This window comes from Colobus angolensis, unplaced genomic scaffold (genome assembly GCF_000951035.1).
Source record: "Colobus angolensis palliatus isolate OR3802 unplaced genomic scaffold, Cang.pa_1.0 Scaffold19, whole genome shotgun sequence".
In the NCBI taxonomy this organism is placed as follows: Eukaryota; Metazoa; Chordata; class Mammalia; order Primates; family Cercopithecidae; genus Colobus; species Colobus angolensis.
In genome coordinates this window covers 3,397,052-3,413,279 of record NW_012115043.1, presented here as the reverse complement: position 1 = coordinate 3,413,279, position 16,228 = coordinate 3,397,052, and the positions used below count along the sequence as shown (strand labels likewise).

General features: G+C 38.7%; 1 protein-coding gene across 2 annotated transcripts in view; it reads left to right on the top strand.

Moving 5' to 3' along the window:
• The window catches only part of MAP2K5 (mitogen-activated protein kinase kinase 5), a 268,480-nt gene that overhangs the window by 182,589 nt on the left and 69,663 nt on the right, over positions 1–16,228 (top strand). The window contains exon 17 of one of the 2 annotated variants that reach the window (XM_011940343.1): positions 5,049–5,078. The exons of the other annotated variant lie outside the window; for it this stretch is intronic. Coding sequence (XP_011795733.1) covers positions 5,049–5,078 — 30 coding nt within the window. The remainder of the gene's footprint in view (positions 1–5,048; positions 5,079–16,228) is intronic. 2 annotated transcript variants of the gene reach the window in all.

The following is a 16,228-nucleotide window of genomic DNA, read 5'->3' as shown; positions in this document are numbered from 1 at the left end:
AAACCCGGGAGGCGGAGCTTGCAGTGAGCTGAGATCCGGCCACTGCACTCCAGCCCCGGCGACAGAGCAAGACTCCGTCTCAAAAAAAATAAAATAAAATAAAGAATAAAAAAATCCAGTGCTCATCAGTAGAACTGTAAATTTAAAACTACTTCCACAACGTAGTTGATATTCTGAGTAGGAGACTTGATTACTAAAAACATGTCTTGAATTTGTGTCCTGCACTTGTTTTCTGGCTACAATGTTTGTTTTCTCTTTACCATTTATGATTCTATGACAATAATTATTTTTATTATCAACAAAAGCCATTCTGTTGCTTTATCAATAAATAAGTTCTTTTTGTTAAAATACAAAGGTTTTTATCGTGTTATATATTTGGCAATTGTTATGACCTCTCTTTCACACACAGACACACATACAAATATATTTGTTATTTAAATTATAAAATCCAACATATTCAAATGCTGCTAACTGCAGAGCATTTTATAGACTGTGGTTGGACAAGTCAAAGGTCAATAAGATGACACTAAGGAACAGTCCTATTTTTAGAGTGAGATGTTAGTTGTTTACTGCTATTTAAGTATATCCCCAACTGGTAAACACTTCAGACCACTCTTTTTCAGCCTTTTACGTAATAAACGTCCCACAACAAACAGTCTTCAGCAGTTTGCTAAATCTTAAGTATTTGAAATTAAAGTGTACTTTTTAATTTAACGTTAAATAGAATCCCTTATCTCTACCTCCACCCCCTGGCCCCAAATAAATAAAGCTTTTTCAAATCTTTTACAATGTGAGCTGCTCCCCTCCTGGGAATGAAAAGGATATGAGACTCATTTGATGAAGTGCTGGCCCTTATGTGTGTCTACATTTTTCAGTACACTTTTTTAAAAAAAACTAGACTTAAGCTGCCTATATTACATGCTTCTTTTGTAAAGATGATAAAGAGAGCAGAGATTTCTATTGGCTTAACCCTAATCTATTTGCTTTGTTGTGATTCTTTTTTTTTTTCTTTCCTTTAACTGTTAACCTATTTATAAATCTAAATCTACATACAAAGGTCATTGGTTGGCTGAACTTAAACCATTTTACTCAGTAAATTTAATTAAGAAAATACAGTGCAACTCATAAGCAAATGAGTTTTTTCCTAGTTTTAAACCAAACCACCCTCTTGAGTGCTGATTGCCTTGCCCGACCCCTGGTGATACAGAAACAGGCAAAATTAAAAAGGACATTAAAGCTTCATTAAATCTGGAACACATTTAGTACAGTGACATATCTGCAGGCCATTTCAGAGAAGATTACATATTCTCTTTTGTAAGTTTCCTAATTTATAATACCTTGACAATAAAAACTGGGGAAATGCAAGTAGATTAATAGACCAGTAGGAGTAAAAGATACAGAATGGCCCCAGGTCTGCCTGTGTGTGAAGTATTCACTTGGAGCATATGTGCTCCTTCTTCCCCATAAGGGTCCCATGTTTATTTTGACTTTTGACAGCCTCATGGAGAACTGGTTCTTTTTTTTTTTTTTTTTTTTTTGAGTTAGGGTCTCACTCTTGCTCAGTCTGGAATGCAATGGCATGATCAAGGCTCACTGCAGTCTCTACCTCCCCGGGCTGAGGTGATCCTCCCACCCTAGCCTCCCAAGTAGCTGGGACTCCAGACACGTGCCACCACACCCCTCTCATTTTTGTAGAGAACTCGTTTTTCATGCAGCCATATCTACTAAGAAACCGTTTTCTTTTTTACCTCCTCCCAATAAAACATGATAAAAAGAGGCTCCCAATAAAACATGATAAAAAAGGCTATATGTTTCCTTGTACTTTTCTGTAAGACAAATAGTGTAGAACATAAACACTGTAGCTGCATTAGACCTAGAAGGATAGAGGCATACATAGAAGGCAGGGGTCCTCTCCTGGGGCCTTAAAATGACTGCTTTTAGTGCCAGCCTAATAGTGCTCTTGCCTGTTTTCACTGGCATGGATTCCCAAGTCTTTCAACAGCCCAGTGGTGACACTCTGTAAGAGAGGAAGTGATTGTCACCATGCTGCAATTGTAACAGTACCTACTAGTTAAGATCAAAGAACCATTCTCTGTCTTCTAACTCTAAAGAGGTCAGACCTGCAAGATGTCTTACAAGCAGTCCTCCCAGGAACGTAGTTAAAAGGTAGGACTGAGGTTCCACGAGATGTCAGGAAATAACACTGAAAGCAAAGCCAGACCCATGAATGATGAGTTCACCAGTTCAAGCACTGGCATGTGTTCCCAAGCAGACTGGTACAGAGAGGCTCCCAGCTGACCAAAGTGCACTAAATTTTCTCTCTGTTGTCTTGCATGGCATTGTCTTACAGAGCAAACAAATCACATCAGCCGTCCTTTTTTATGTGGTACAGTCATGACAGAGAGGGCCAAGTAGATGAATGCACATTCCCAAGTTGGCTGGAGCTTGGCCTCTCCGTAGAACCATGACCACTTGCAACTGGAAGCTCTGTGTCGAATCGGGAAGAATTCACATTTTTTGGTGTATCCCACTCCCTTATAAGATGTCCGTTTACCATTGCTTAATTCTTTAAATTGCAAGAACCAATGGTCAGTGTTGGCACCTGCCAGCTAGTTTAGAACTTGACTGTATGTGTGTTTGGCAAGTTTCCTCTGTCTTTACATGTCTTTAAGCCATGTGAACAGTATTCTTCCATGGTCCCTAATGACATGCTGAGCATATACCCAGGTGAATGGCACAATGCCTGTGGAAGATCTTGAGCCAGAATGTTCTAAGTGTTTTGTAGTAGTTATGTGAGACTCTCCTCTTGCTGGTTTTCTAACTCCAAGTGGAAGAATATGCAAAATTCATGATCTACAGATCACTGCGATACCTATACCTGTTAAGTCACTGCAGACTGTTGCAAATGCCTCGTTCACCCACCACAGTAGACCATAGTGATTCCTCCTGAATCAGTGTGCACACTCTGATTGGCCAGAAACAAACTATTTTCAAAATGTAGGGCAAACCTACAAACCTGTATTGCGAGGAGGTGGGGTGGGGACAGAGGACAGGAGAGCTGAGTCCCTCCTCTTTCCCTCCCCGTACATGGACAACAAACATAATCACACAAAACTTAGAAAGGGAGTTTGGCAAACATCTAAATTTTCTTTCACCCCACCTTGTGATGTTTTTGTTATGTACAGTGGAAGAGATTAATGATATCCATCAAATGAAATGATGATAGTATACCTATATCTTGAAAATCCATACCTATATCAGTGTATATTTTGTGGACAAGACATGAGTATGAGTACAAGGTAATGAAACTAGGTATTCTAAAACATACATATATACACATACACACACAAGCGTATGTGCAAATGAGTGTTGACCTTTTCGAAGTAGTCACCTTATAAGGTCATAATTTTTATTCCTGTTATATGGCTATTGTTCATATTGGTTTTAGAACTTTGATAACTTCAGCATCTTCATGTCTAAGCAACAAAATATTTAGTTTTTGTAGGTTGCTTTGGGTTTTGGTAATATCCATAGGCTATTCAAACCTTAGTCTACAAATAATTTACATGATGAACAAGCTGAGGGGTATAATTTTAAATCCAAGATAAGATGCATACTAATAAAATGAAATAGGTATTCTGTTAATTGAAATAATTCTAAAACAATTACAAAAGGAGAATTCAGAAATGTTTGAGCAGGATCAGTGTCTTTGAAATAAGTACAGAACTTCTCAAGACTTAGAAAGGCGGTGTAATATGCGGGAAGGAACACTAGATTAAGTTGCAAATCTTAGGGTCAGCTCCTAGGCTTCCACTTATTAACTATTTGGGAGCTACTTCCGTGGGACTCTGGGTTTTAACCTTTGAAGTGGGTTGATGCCCTCTTAGATCCATTAGTGTTAAAATCCCTGATGTTGTGATTCTGCTTTGAAAGTAGTTACAAATACATGTAAATTATGTCATCACTGAGGATGGGCCACATTATAAAATTGCAAAGTTTTGCCACTATTTTCTTTAAATAGGTTTTGGTATGTTTGTTAAATTTTATCTTTTTGGCCAGGTGCAATGACTTAACCCTGTAGTCCCAGCACTTTGGGAGGCCAAGGCAGGCGGATCACTTGAGGTCAGGAGCTCAACACCAGCCTGGCCAACATGGTGAAACCCCATCTCTACTAAAAATACAAAAATTAGCTGGGCATGGTGGTGCGTGCCTGTAATCCCAGCTACCTTGGGAGGCTGAGGCAGGAGAATCACTTGAACCCAGGAGGCAGAGGTTGCAGTAAGCCAAGATCACGCCACTGCACTCCAGTCTGGGTGACAGAGCAAGACTCTGGCTTAAAAAAACAGTTTGTATCTTTTTGCTTTATATCAAACCTATTCCTGGTTGGATCATTTTGTTTTTACAGGTGAGGATTCAAGGATCAAAATTAAGTGACTGGCTCAGAAACAGAACAGTTTACAAATCAAGCTAGACTGGAAGCTTTCAGACTTAGACCTACAGTTCTGACTTCACAACCTTGAAATGGCCATTTTTCCTACTAGTGGGTAGAAAATGGATGAAAAAACTTTAACAAATGGATGAAAATAATGGCGCAGTTTTCAATTTTATAATAATGTCCATTCCCCATTTCCTACGACCCTTCATTTATACTTGTAACTGAAAATTTTGTGGGTTAGTAACAATTAGATGTTCCCATTTTACAAGACAAAAAGCAAAGAGTTTTTACATCTCTGTCTAGAAGAAACTGTCGCACGTATGTAAATGTGAATAATACCCATACAACTGAGAATATTACTAAGGGAAACCACATACGGATAATGTTTTGTTACTAAAATTAAAATATCAGGGATGCAACATAGTCCATTGAAAATGTCCATTCTAAATACAGCTCTTAATGTAATTACAGCAATAATTTAGTTTGTACATTTGAGGTTGTGAACTTCTTTATATTTGCTGGATGCAGTTCTGAAATTTAGTGCTTGTCTGTCTTAAGGAGATCTGCCCTGCATGCAAATCTATAACTAGACAAATATTATTTCCTTTCCCAGCTTGCTCTTGGGAGGTTTCCATATCCTCAGGTAAGATTGTTCATTACTGCCGTTTGCCACTGTGACATTCATTCCTATGTATGAAGGTGCAGGGAGCAATTGTGAACATTTGAGCCACATACAAATAAATCTGTCCTGTTAAATTGAAAAGTGATATCTTAAGGAGTCATTTAGAAATCTCTATTGATTTTTGATTTTTTAAACTCCTGGATTTTTTCTTCTTTGTTAAAGGTTGAGAGTGATCATTGTGCTTTTCCTTTGTGTGACATTCGAGATTATTTCTTTTCCTGGTCCAATACCATGTACTCATTTTGAGGATGGAGGAGAGAGCCAGCCTTTTCTTGATACACCTTTTAAGCTCTTAAACTCACTTAAAATTTTTTGAGTTAGAAGATTAAGACAAAGGGTGAAAGCATCTAATATAGGTCATTATTTTTGCTAGGCAAATAGATGGGCCCCCAATTTTATGAGTATAATTTTGAACATATTATTTAAAAGTATTTTGCTCCTTCCTGCCTACATTTACAAGAAAACAAAACAGTCCATTATACTAGCATTGCTGACTCTAATCTTCATTAAAATTTCTTTAAGATTTTCATTATAGAAGGGTACTAGCACTAAAATATAAAGCTATTTTGTGGTTTGAAAATGATTCCCCAGTGTGTGGGGGAAATAAGTGAAATGTCTAGAGGGATGAAAAATGAATGGTTTGACTGTTTTCCTCTGGTTGATGTTCACTGTTTTTCTGGCATCTTGGTCTGTACAGGCCAAAGTGCCTGGAGGCATGTCTGATTTAAAGGTGGTATTGGTCTCTGCTCTTTAAGCATCTATTAACTTGCTATTATTATGCAAATAAGTGTTGTATTACACATACTAATTTATGCATGGTTAGATTATGCAGATGCATCACAAACATGGTTATTGAATAATAGGATGGGGCTCATTCTCTCTACCATCTTTATAAGCAGTTTTAAGCAAATTCTCCTGGTACCAATGTGGATGTTTAAAGACCCTTTACTCAATGAAATGTCTCTTTCGTATTCTTTTGCTTTCACAGTTAAAGCCATCAGATAAGTGGAAGAGAAATTGTCCAAGTTGTTAGGTTCAAGAGTGTTAGTCTCACTTTTCAAATTCATAGACTTTTTTGTGTAAATGTAATCTTTTCCTTATGGAGAAAATCTAAAATGCAGTTGCTTGGCATGAATGCTGGCATTTAGTGAGATTTTAGTGTATATAGCCTTGCTGCTTAGCTCTAGGTAGCCCGTCAAATTAAAATCACATTTTCAGGATTTATAGCTCATTAGAATATTTATCTTGGTAAGCTTCTTGTTCTGTCAGTAATTTCTAAACAATTCAGTTTGGCCAATTTGTGAAATCCCCTAAAATTTTGAAAATGAACATGCAAACCCTATACAATATATTTCTCAAACAAATCTTAGTAGAAAACTTATAAGCCATCCAGTAAAAATTCCAAACGTTGAGAATGTAGCAATATTCTCGAGATTCCTAATGTCTAGAGTAATTAATCAGTGAGATTTGATGGGTGATGAGTCTAAGAAATGAATTGCCATCACATTTGACTATTGAAGCACATGAAGGCTGTGGTCGAAGTTGAGAAGAGGCTATTTACCTTTGCAGTATGGTTTTCCTGAATATCTAAATATATCTTTATCAGTCAAGTGGAAGTTGGAAAATTCTAATTCTATGCTGAACTCCCTTAAAGGTAGTTAGCAACAACCTTTAACTGTATTCCTTGAATCATGATAGAATGTTGTCACCAAATTGATACTTCTCTCTGAAATAATAGAAGCAGCTTTGATGCCATTAGGCCTATTTCCCAAGTCTTTCAACAGAAGTTTGGGTGTGTCGTTGCTAGAACCACTAATGACTTTTGGTAGAGTTGGCATTTATTTTAAAGGCTTTGTACTATAAGCTGAAGATTGGGAAAGGATACTTTATATAAATGCCTTTCCTACCCCTCTCTTATGTCCTCAAAAAAAACACATAAAGAAAAATGTGTATTTTTATAGTGTCACAGAGGCTGAGTTATGGAATAACACCTTCTCTTTGGCCCACATTATGTTATTTGAACTCCTACCACTCTGTGAAATAGCCTCCCCTCATAAATTGGACAAACAGAATGGCTGATTTGCTCACTGTTAAAACTATGGCTGGTTTGGTTTCTTTGAATCCCAAGTGGAGTAGGCAGGAGTGAACCATAGACTCTTAGAGTTGGAAGGGATCTTAGACATCATCAAATCAAACTTCTGTACAGTGTCTCTGAAAAGCAGACATCCACACTGCTTGAACACTTCCAGTGACAAGAAACTCACTATCTTACAAAGCATCCACAGGGTCAAAGCAATGTTCTATTTATCAAGCTGAGAACTATCTCATCCTAAGTGTCACTCACTAGTCTTGTCCTAGAACACATGAAAGCCTTTCATATATCCTTAAGATCACATTGATTTGATTGTTCCTAGGACTAGGGACAGTGCCAGGGAATTGCTGCTATGAACCCAAAGTCTAATCAGGGCACCAGACCTGAGCTGTCTTCACTAGTGGCAAATTGAGAGGAGTGGCCTATTGGAAGGAGCCCTGGACCACAAGTCAGAAGATTAGAATTAGAATTAGGTGCTACCAGTCTCACCGCAGGTCTTAATTGTTGCTTTGTAACTCTGAGGTGTCAGTTTCCTCATCTCTAAAATAAGGATTCTGCCTACCTCTCCTATCAGATTAAAGGAGGTAGGTTGATCAAATGAAACTACGGATATGAAACCACTCTGAAAAGTACAAAGGGCCACCTGTCTGGATCAAATGTTGGGCTGCAGCACAAAACAATTTCCCAACTATCAACCATAGGTTGTAAAAGGATGTTCTTAGCAACATGCCAGTCACAATTGGAGCAGAGTATAAAATGAGCAGAGGGTAAAGTGGGGAGGAGGGGCTGGCTTCAAGACTCGTCTTTCCCCCAGCTCAGCATTAGTGCTGCTGACAGCGTCATTAGCAGCCCGTCGTCCTGCTGGTGACACAGTGTGTACCCAGTGAGGGTGCAGAGGGAGGAGTGTTGGGAAGACTCTAGGGACAGTCAGTGCCCTGGGAGCAACATAAAGGTTAAAGGGCCAGGTTTTTGTTGAGATAGCCATTCTATATGAGTTTCATTGTTTTGTGGGTCAGGTGTTTGTTATTTGAAAGCACTATTTTAGTTTCCTTTAGGCCTTAGGATTGCATAACTTCATTGGCAGGTGGTTTAGGGTTCTAAAGAAAAAAAAGATAAGGAGCACAGTCTTATTACTACTGCCTATAACAGGAAAACCAATGGTGTCTTGGCTTCATCTAGCACCTTTCCCACATAGGGTTCCAGTCTCAGGCTGTTACCTGACTCAGGCTGTACATTCTACCTGCAGGGACTTATTTCCAGCCTCTAGGTGAGCCAACTCAGGCTCAGAGAGGCAAAGTACCTTGCCTTAGGCAGGAATGGGTACAGTTAGGTCTAGGACTTGGAGACAAATAAGGCAACTCACTGGTTCTTTAACTTCTTAATTCATTTGGCTGTTCATACCCCTCTGTTCTCCTTTCCACTCTGCCCTACAACCCTTCTAGTTTGCCCTCTCTGCCCTAGGGAGGCCTCTTGTATAGATGAGAAATGCTGACAACTGGAAGGTTGTGCCCTTGTGCATGGTGACAAGACCTTTCCCCAGATCCCTCTTGCTTTTCTTACCATGTATTTAGCAGAATAATGGGAGATCCAGAGGGCCCCAGAGCCCTCACTGACCCCAGTGCCATTAAATTATGGGTGTTTGTGAAGCATATTCTGCAATAGGATAATGAAAAATTGCATTGTAAAATATCTTGCAGTTTCTCAATTTCTGGAACAATTTAGCTTTGATAGTAATCTGGAAAGATGTGAAGCTCTAGACAAGGACTGGAGCTGCCTATAGTTAATCATGTAGATCCAAATTCAGTTGACTTAAAAAACATAATGGTGGGCAATGATTTGTTTAATGACACCATAATTTAGGAGAAATGAAAAGGATTGCCTGCTAAAAATTGTCATCCTTCATTCAAACTTTACAACAGTGCCCTGCATTAGGATGATAGCAAATCCATTAAGGAGACTTCTCAGGGGATGCATCAGCTCTGGCATTGGGAAATTTGGCAAGCAAGATGCTATAGGAAAGTGAAGATAATACAGACACAGATGTATTTAAAGTACTTTTGCATGTATAAAAATACTGTTCTTCTTTTGGCTGCAATTCCTGATCTTGGTTAATAAATTACATCAAAATGACCTGAAGTTAAAAAAAGGGAAAAAATCTGAGCAAATAGTGCCCCTGGTATTGTAAAGCTTTGAATGTTTTCACACCCCATTAATTTATTACTTCTCTTTCTTCATCTTTAAATTTCATTTTTTTTTTCAAAAATTCTGACTCCCCGCTGCTGCAGTGATTTTCATCTTGTTGTTAATTTTCCCTGCTCCATATGGAGCTCCAGACATTTCACCTGGAGGCTGTACTAGATTTTGCTGTAGTGATCGTACTTCCGGAGGCCAAAACTGTCATTTAGGGTTCCTGGTGCATCTGTCTGCGCCAGGCTTTTCACTGGCACGGGAGAGTGTGAATAACAAATTGGATGCACCTGAGATTCGGATGATTAGTGTGTTTTGTGAATCTCCACGACTTGTAAGCAGATAGCTCTGCGGGGAGGAGGGCGCTCAACAGAGACTGTGGGTGAATCTGTACTCACACCTTACATTTGGGGCTTTGCAAGGGAAGTGCAAATATCCTAGGCAGTCTGAGTGCAGAGAGAGTAACAAATATTTCATCCTGCCTTGTCATTGATTAGAAAAGAGCCTTTAATTTCATTTCACCCCATGTTGTGATTAATTTGCATTCTTTGTCAGAAGTTAATGGAGTTTTTTATGGTTCACTCTGAAATCCTTGAAGACATCAGACTTGATCTGATGTTTATACAACCGCCAGCGGAATTTTTTCGTTTGATTGATGGCAAGCTTGATGTTATTCCAAACGGCTTTTTAAGCTGTTTTTAAGAATTATTTGAATAAAATGCAAGCAAGATATTCTTGTAACGATCAAGTTTATCTGTTAAAAATCTGTTTCAAATAAGATGATAAGTAGTAAAAAAGGATCAAAAAGATAAGAGAAATAGTGAATAGTGATGTTATTTGTTAAAAACACATAAGAATGGCATTCAAATAAATTATTGCAGTATGTGGAGAAGATCACTTTTATTGGGAAAAAAATACCATCATCTGACCAAAGAGAATAATTAGGACTAGGATCAAAGGAAAGTCTGAATCTTTGGGATCAGAAACTTTTACTACCAATTGGCTAATTCTCATTTATTCTGCCAGCTTTTGCCACCAGTGTACAAAATAGAGATTTACTTTTCTTAACTCAAGGAGACAGGGCTGTCAGGCCTGTTAGCTGAACAAAATGATGACATATTGCTTGTCTCAAAGAGGCATTCTTAAATCCCAATACTAGGTAAACATAGGTAGATAATAAGTGAAATATATGCATTTTTAATGATATAACAACTGGCACCTTCTACAGGATAGTTCAGAAATGAAAATACCCTGTTGTTAAAACCAAGATACTTCTGTCATTCTTGGGTAAGAGAAATGTGTGTTCAACCCGTATACACTACATATCAAAGTATGAGAGGAGCTGTAGGTGGCATTTGCTACAGAACCTCCTGCTATTAACCAAGGAAATAAGTTTTGCAAATGCTTTTTGATTACCAATAACATGTTTGATTTGGGAGCTTTGCCTTGCTTCAGCAGATTCTTGCTTTGCTGTGACTGCTGCTAGTGAGACTTACTCATAGGTCAAAAAGCTACCTATCTGAGCACTTTCATTTAAAACTGATTAATTTATTTGCTGCATCTGAAAGTTTGCTAAATAATTGGGTAGTTTTAATTGAAGTTACTGCTTTCTGATCCTTGTATTAACATGATCTAAGGTCCTTTTTATTATATGCAATCCATATTATTGACCAGATTTGCCTTGTTTTCATTTAAATGTAAGCAGCTTGTCAAGGAGAAAATATTTTGTTTAACTTGGCTTGGAAACGTGCTATTTTAATGTGTTTTGTTTTTTTCAATTGACAGACTGTCTTTTAAACATTCATTTATTTTGCAGTAATAAATTGTGCTCTGGATAGAGTATGTGTTTCAGAATAGAGTAGAAAGCGTATGTTCTTAAAACTATTTAAAAACATTGAACACTTTTCAAATGCTAATGTTGAAGTACTAGAGTTTTTACACTTAATTTTATTTGTGTTTTAAAAGCCTTTGACTAATATATTGTTACTAATTCTAATGTTGATTGTTTACTAATGTCTTGTATTAAATGTTAAATTTAGACCACAGATATCATTTTCTTATTTATGTTTGCTGATCACGCCTGGAATTGCAAAATACCTAAAAAGTGTACACTCTTTGAAAAGAGGTATTAGAATCTCTCCTGTGTTGCATAAACTTTTTGAAGTTTGGAACATCAAAGATTTAAGTAAATTTTTAAACATACAGTTTTTTTGTGTGTGAGGTCTTTAATCAAGGAAAAAATAGCAATGAGTAATCACCCCAAACTTCAGGTGCTCAGCTTTAATTTGCAAGAGTTTAAAGGGGCAATATGCATGCAATTTTTTTTCTAAACAGATGTCTAGTCTATATGCTTTAACTTATTTTACTTTTGTTCTCACTATTTAGGATACAGACATTTAAAATATCCTGATATTTCAAGCATAAAATCAGATTTATATTCCATAAAATGCAGAGACGAAATTTGAGTGACATGAAGATGTTCACTTACACACATTTGCTTCTTCCTAGGAATTTTTGAATTGCCAGTGTCAAATTATTCTCCATATCTATTGCATACTTATCAAGAAGTCTCATTATTTTATTTGCTTAGCCTATGCCAGAAACAGGAGGTGGGTTCCTAGTATATCCTTAAAATAGAGCAGAAATGGAAGAGAAATCATCCCCAAAGTGTGGGTAGCTTAGAAATGTGAAATTCTTCATTAAAGATAAATTACTTGTTAATACTTCAATTGAGATATCTGTATTTGGCCAGGTAGGTTTGTGATTCCTGTGTTGTTTGAAAGCACTAACCTCATGTTGGTTTGATTCTGTAGTAACTTCTAAACTATTGTATGACATACATCTCAATTCAACATTATTTATCATTGAGCACCTACTCTGTGCCTAAGTACTAGGAGCACAAAAATGAAACAGATGCGGCCTCTGCTCTCAGCAGAGTCCAGTCCAGTTGAAAGAAAAACATAAAACCAATGGCAGTTGATATAAAAGGAATCCTCCAGGAGATGGGATGCTCTGACCTCAAGAGGAAAAGGGAGTGTTCAGCTCACTTCAGGAAACCAAGAAGGTTTTACAGAGTGGATAGCTGATGCTTGAGCCAAGGCTCTGAGGCAAGAAGGACAGGACCATGGTTCCTTTATAATTTTTAAATAATCAGTTTAGCCCAGAAATAGAATAGAAGGTTAAAGTAATGAACTTGGACACCAAGTCATAATAATGAATTTAGTGTCCAGTCTGGCTTTCATGTGGCAGCTTTGCTATTATCTCTCCCTCTTAGGCTCTGTGGTCCAGGAAGCCTTCCATTTCTCTCCCTTTGCAAGAAGCATGGGAAAGGATGTGCTAGGTACTCAAGTCCAAAGGAGGTTCATCTAGTGAAAGATAAAGGTCTAAAGCAGCATATGTCCTTCTAGTACTTTAACAGTACTACTGTTGTTACTTTCATTTCCCTAACAGTTTAACAATTCTCCTAGGTAACTTTTAAAGTAACTGTGGGAAGGAAGTAAGAAAAGAGAGGGGAGCATGGTAGAGGAGGGGGGTTATGTGTCAGGATGGAGATGGCAAGTGTAGCAGGGACCAGATAAGGAAATTGGGTTTGAGAATTTTGTGAGTCCCCTTGACATGACTGAGGCTAATCTGAGGTTGGAAGTGATTGCATTTTAAGGTCTCTGCCCCTGAAGATAGTTGACACATGCCCCAGAGGGGTTCCCTACCACCCTCTATGAATTTGGCTTGGTATATCACAGGGCATTTTCTAGACTGCTGGGGAGAAATTGTCATGATCAAATGGACTAATGCCTAAGGGAGCACTTTGAAAAATATAAGGTGGTAAACAAGAGCTAGGTAATATTAGTATTATTTATATTTCCAGAAAGTTCTTTAGGGATTTACCTATGTAACTCTGAAAATATATGACCATGTCTCACACCAGGTAGGACTAAAATGAATTATTTTTCTGATCCCACAAGAGTCTTTCTTTACAGTCTTTCTTTTTTGAGTTATAATTTATCATTCACAATCACCATCATAATATATAGAATTATATACAGAATCTCGTCATTTTTAATTCAGTTACTGGGGACCATGATTCCTTTACAATTTTTAAATGATCAGTTTAGCCCCCAGAAATAGAATTGAAAGTTAAAGTAATGAACTTGGGGTTCAGTCCGGCTTTCACGTGGCAGGTTTGCCATTATCTCTTCCTCTTAAGCTCTGCGGTCCACTAGGCCTTCCACTTCTTTCCCTTTGCTTTTATTGATGCAGTCTGCTATTTTTTGGAATCATAGGATTTCAGCATGTGAAGAGATTTTACAACGATCTAGTCCAACTCTTAGATTACAGACGAGGAAATAGGAGTTCACAGCCATTAAATGACTCACTCGTGATTACCAGGTATTCAGCAACAGGGCCAGAATGTCTCCCACTCACAGTGCAGTGGTCTTTTTACTCTAGAGGGATGGTGGGGGAGAAAGTAAGATAAGACATCCAGAGATTGTGAGCCTAAATGGCCATCCTTATTTCACACACACATCCACTCAAGTACTGCCTCCAACTGGTGTGTCTGCAGAGATGAAAATTACTGTCCCAGGATGCTCTGTGCCTGCCAGGTAATTGCTGACTGGCTATGGATCCCTGGGGGAAGAATGGTCCTCAACAGCAGTAGTAGCAGCAGCACCAGACAAAGACATCAACCTTTATTATACTCTAGTATTTTACTTATCACCATTCAGTATGGAAAACTTGGGTAGATTTGGGGATAGGGGCTCATTGACTTCCAAGTTAAAAAGGGGACAGACCTGGCCGAGCTTTGTTTGAGCACAGATTACTTTTTAGATGTTTAACAGTTATGGATTAATGCCTGGGAGGTTTGGGAATTCTTCCTCAACTAAAATGTTAATGATGCTAAGAACCCAACCCTCTTCAGTGCCAATAAAACAGACAGCTAAGTTCATTGAAAAATCAATGAGTTGCCTAAAAGGAGCAAAGAGCTCATTCGATTTAGGACTGGAGATTGCCAGGACACACCAGGTGGAAAGAGGGTCCCAGAGACCACTAGGAGCCAGGAAAGGAGGCGGTTGTCTGTTTATGCACAGAACCAAGATGTCATCTCCAAGGAATTTTGGGTAACCAAGGCAGCCAATTGGAACCAAGTGTGGACTGTTAGGATGCACACATCAAGGTCTGCAGATGGTGACCACCACTCGGAAAAGGAAAGAACAGCTTGGAGAATAGAATAGTCTTTTTTTTTTTTTTTTTTTTTTTTTGAGACAGAGTCTCACTCTGTCACCCAGGCTGGAGTGGAGTAGCATAATCTCGGCTCACTGCAACCTCTGCCTCCCAGGTTCAAGTGATTCTCCTGCCTCAGCCTTCCAAGTAGCTGGGATTATAGGATTGCACCACCATACTCGGCTAATTTTTGTATTTTTAATAGAGATGAGATTTCGCCATGTTGGCCAGGCTGGTCTCGAACTCCTGACCTCAGGTGACCTGCCTGCCTCAGCCTCCCAAAGTACTGGGATTACAGGGGTGAGCCACCGCACTCAGCCTGGAGTAGTCTTATGAGAGAAGAAGCTATTTGGCCTACAGGTTCAGAGGAGGAGACACCGAAGGGGTAATGAAGCTTGTGTTGTTTTATTTTCCATTCAGAAACAAGTTGCAGAAAGCACTCTTCTGGGCATAAGGTATGAGGAGACCTGGACTCTAGGCCTAGTTGGTAAAATCCTTTAAACAAAAGAAAGTTCCAGGCCCTGCTCTTTGGATAGCCCTGTGCCTTCTTGGTAGCCAGGCAGCTGGAAACAGTCAGTGATTCAGGGTAGAGGGCATAGGAGGCAGCAAGTGACACACCCAACAAGTGACAAATTAAGTCACTAACAGTATATGATTTCCACCCAAACACACGGACAGAGCTAACCTGAGTTCTGGTCTTCGCTTTTCTTATTAGTTGCTTGACCTTCTTTCTTTTTGGACTTCAGCCTCCTCACCTGGAAAATAATGGAAATGCCCTAGGTTAGTGATTTGCAGAATTGTGGGTAGACAATGCATAGAGGGGATGGGGTCCACCCACACACACGTACACACAACCACACGAGCAGCTCTGCTTCTGTCTGGTAATTTTTAAACGCTTCTAAGTAATATCTTATTTGAACTAAGTTATTTGGTAAATAGAATCTGAAAAATGCTGAACAGGATACTTCTGTGGTCTGCTTTCACCTTGGATGAGCAGCTTCCTCCTTTTGTCCACAGCTTCAGCCCTCTTGCTCATCACCATCTCCCCCCAATTTCTCCCTTTGAGTTTACTGAAATCTGATTGTACCTATATCAAAATATGGGAGTTTTGAAGTAAAACTCTGAATCAAATATCAAACATTGGAGCCAGGTGTGCTGGCGCACACTTGTAATCCTAGCACTTTGGGAACCCAAGGCAGGAGAATCACTTGAGACCAGGAGTTTAAGACCAGCTTGGGCAACACAGGGAGACCATGTCTTTACAAAAAATTTAAAAATCAGCTAGGTGTGGTGGCACATGCCTATAGTCCCAGCTACTCAGGAGGCTGACAAGGGAGGATCATTTGTGCCCAGGAGGTCCAGGCTATAATAAGCTATGATCGTGCCACTGTGTTCCAGCCTGGGCAACAGAGTGAGACCCTATCTCAAAACAAACAAACAAAAAAGAGATGAAAGTAAGTCAAACTTTATCCAGTTCTTTCTTGATCCATGACTTATTTTGTTTAAATCTATTTTGAATTTCATTTACAGTCAAGCCAGTAAGACACATGTTAATTCACAAGATTATGTGTGACTATATCTATATACATATATACATATATATATATATATA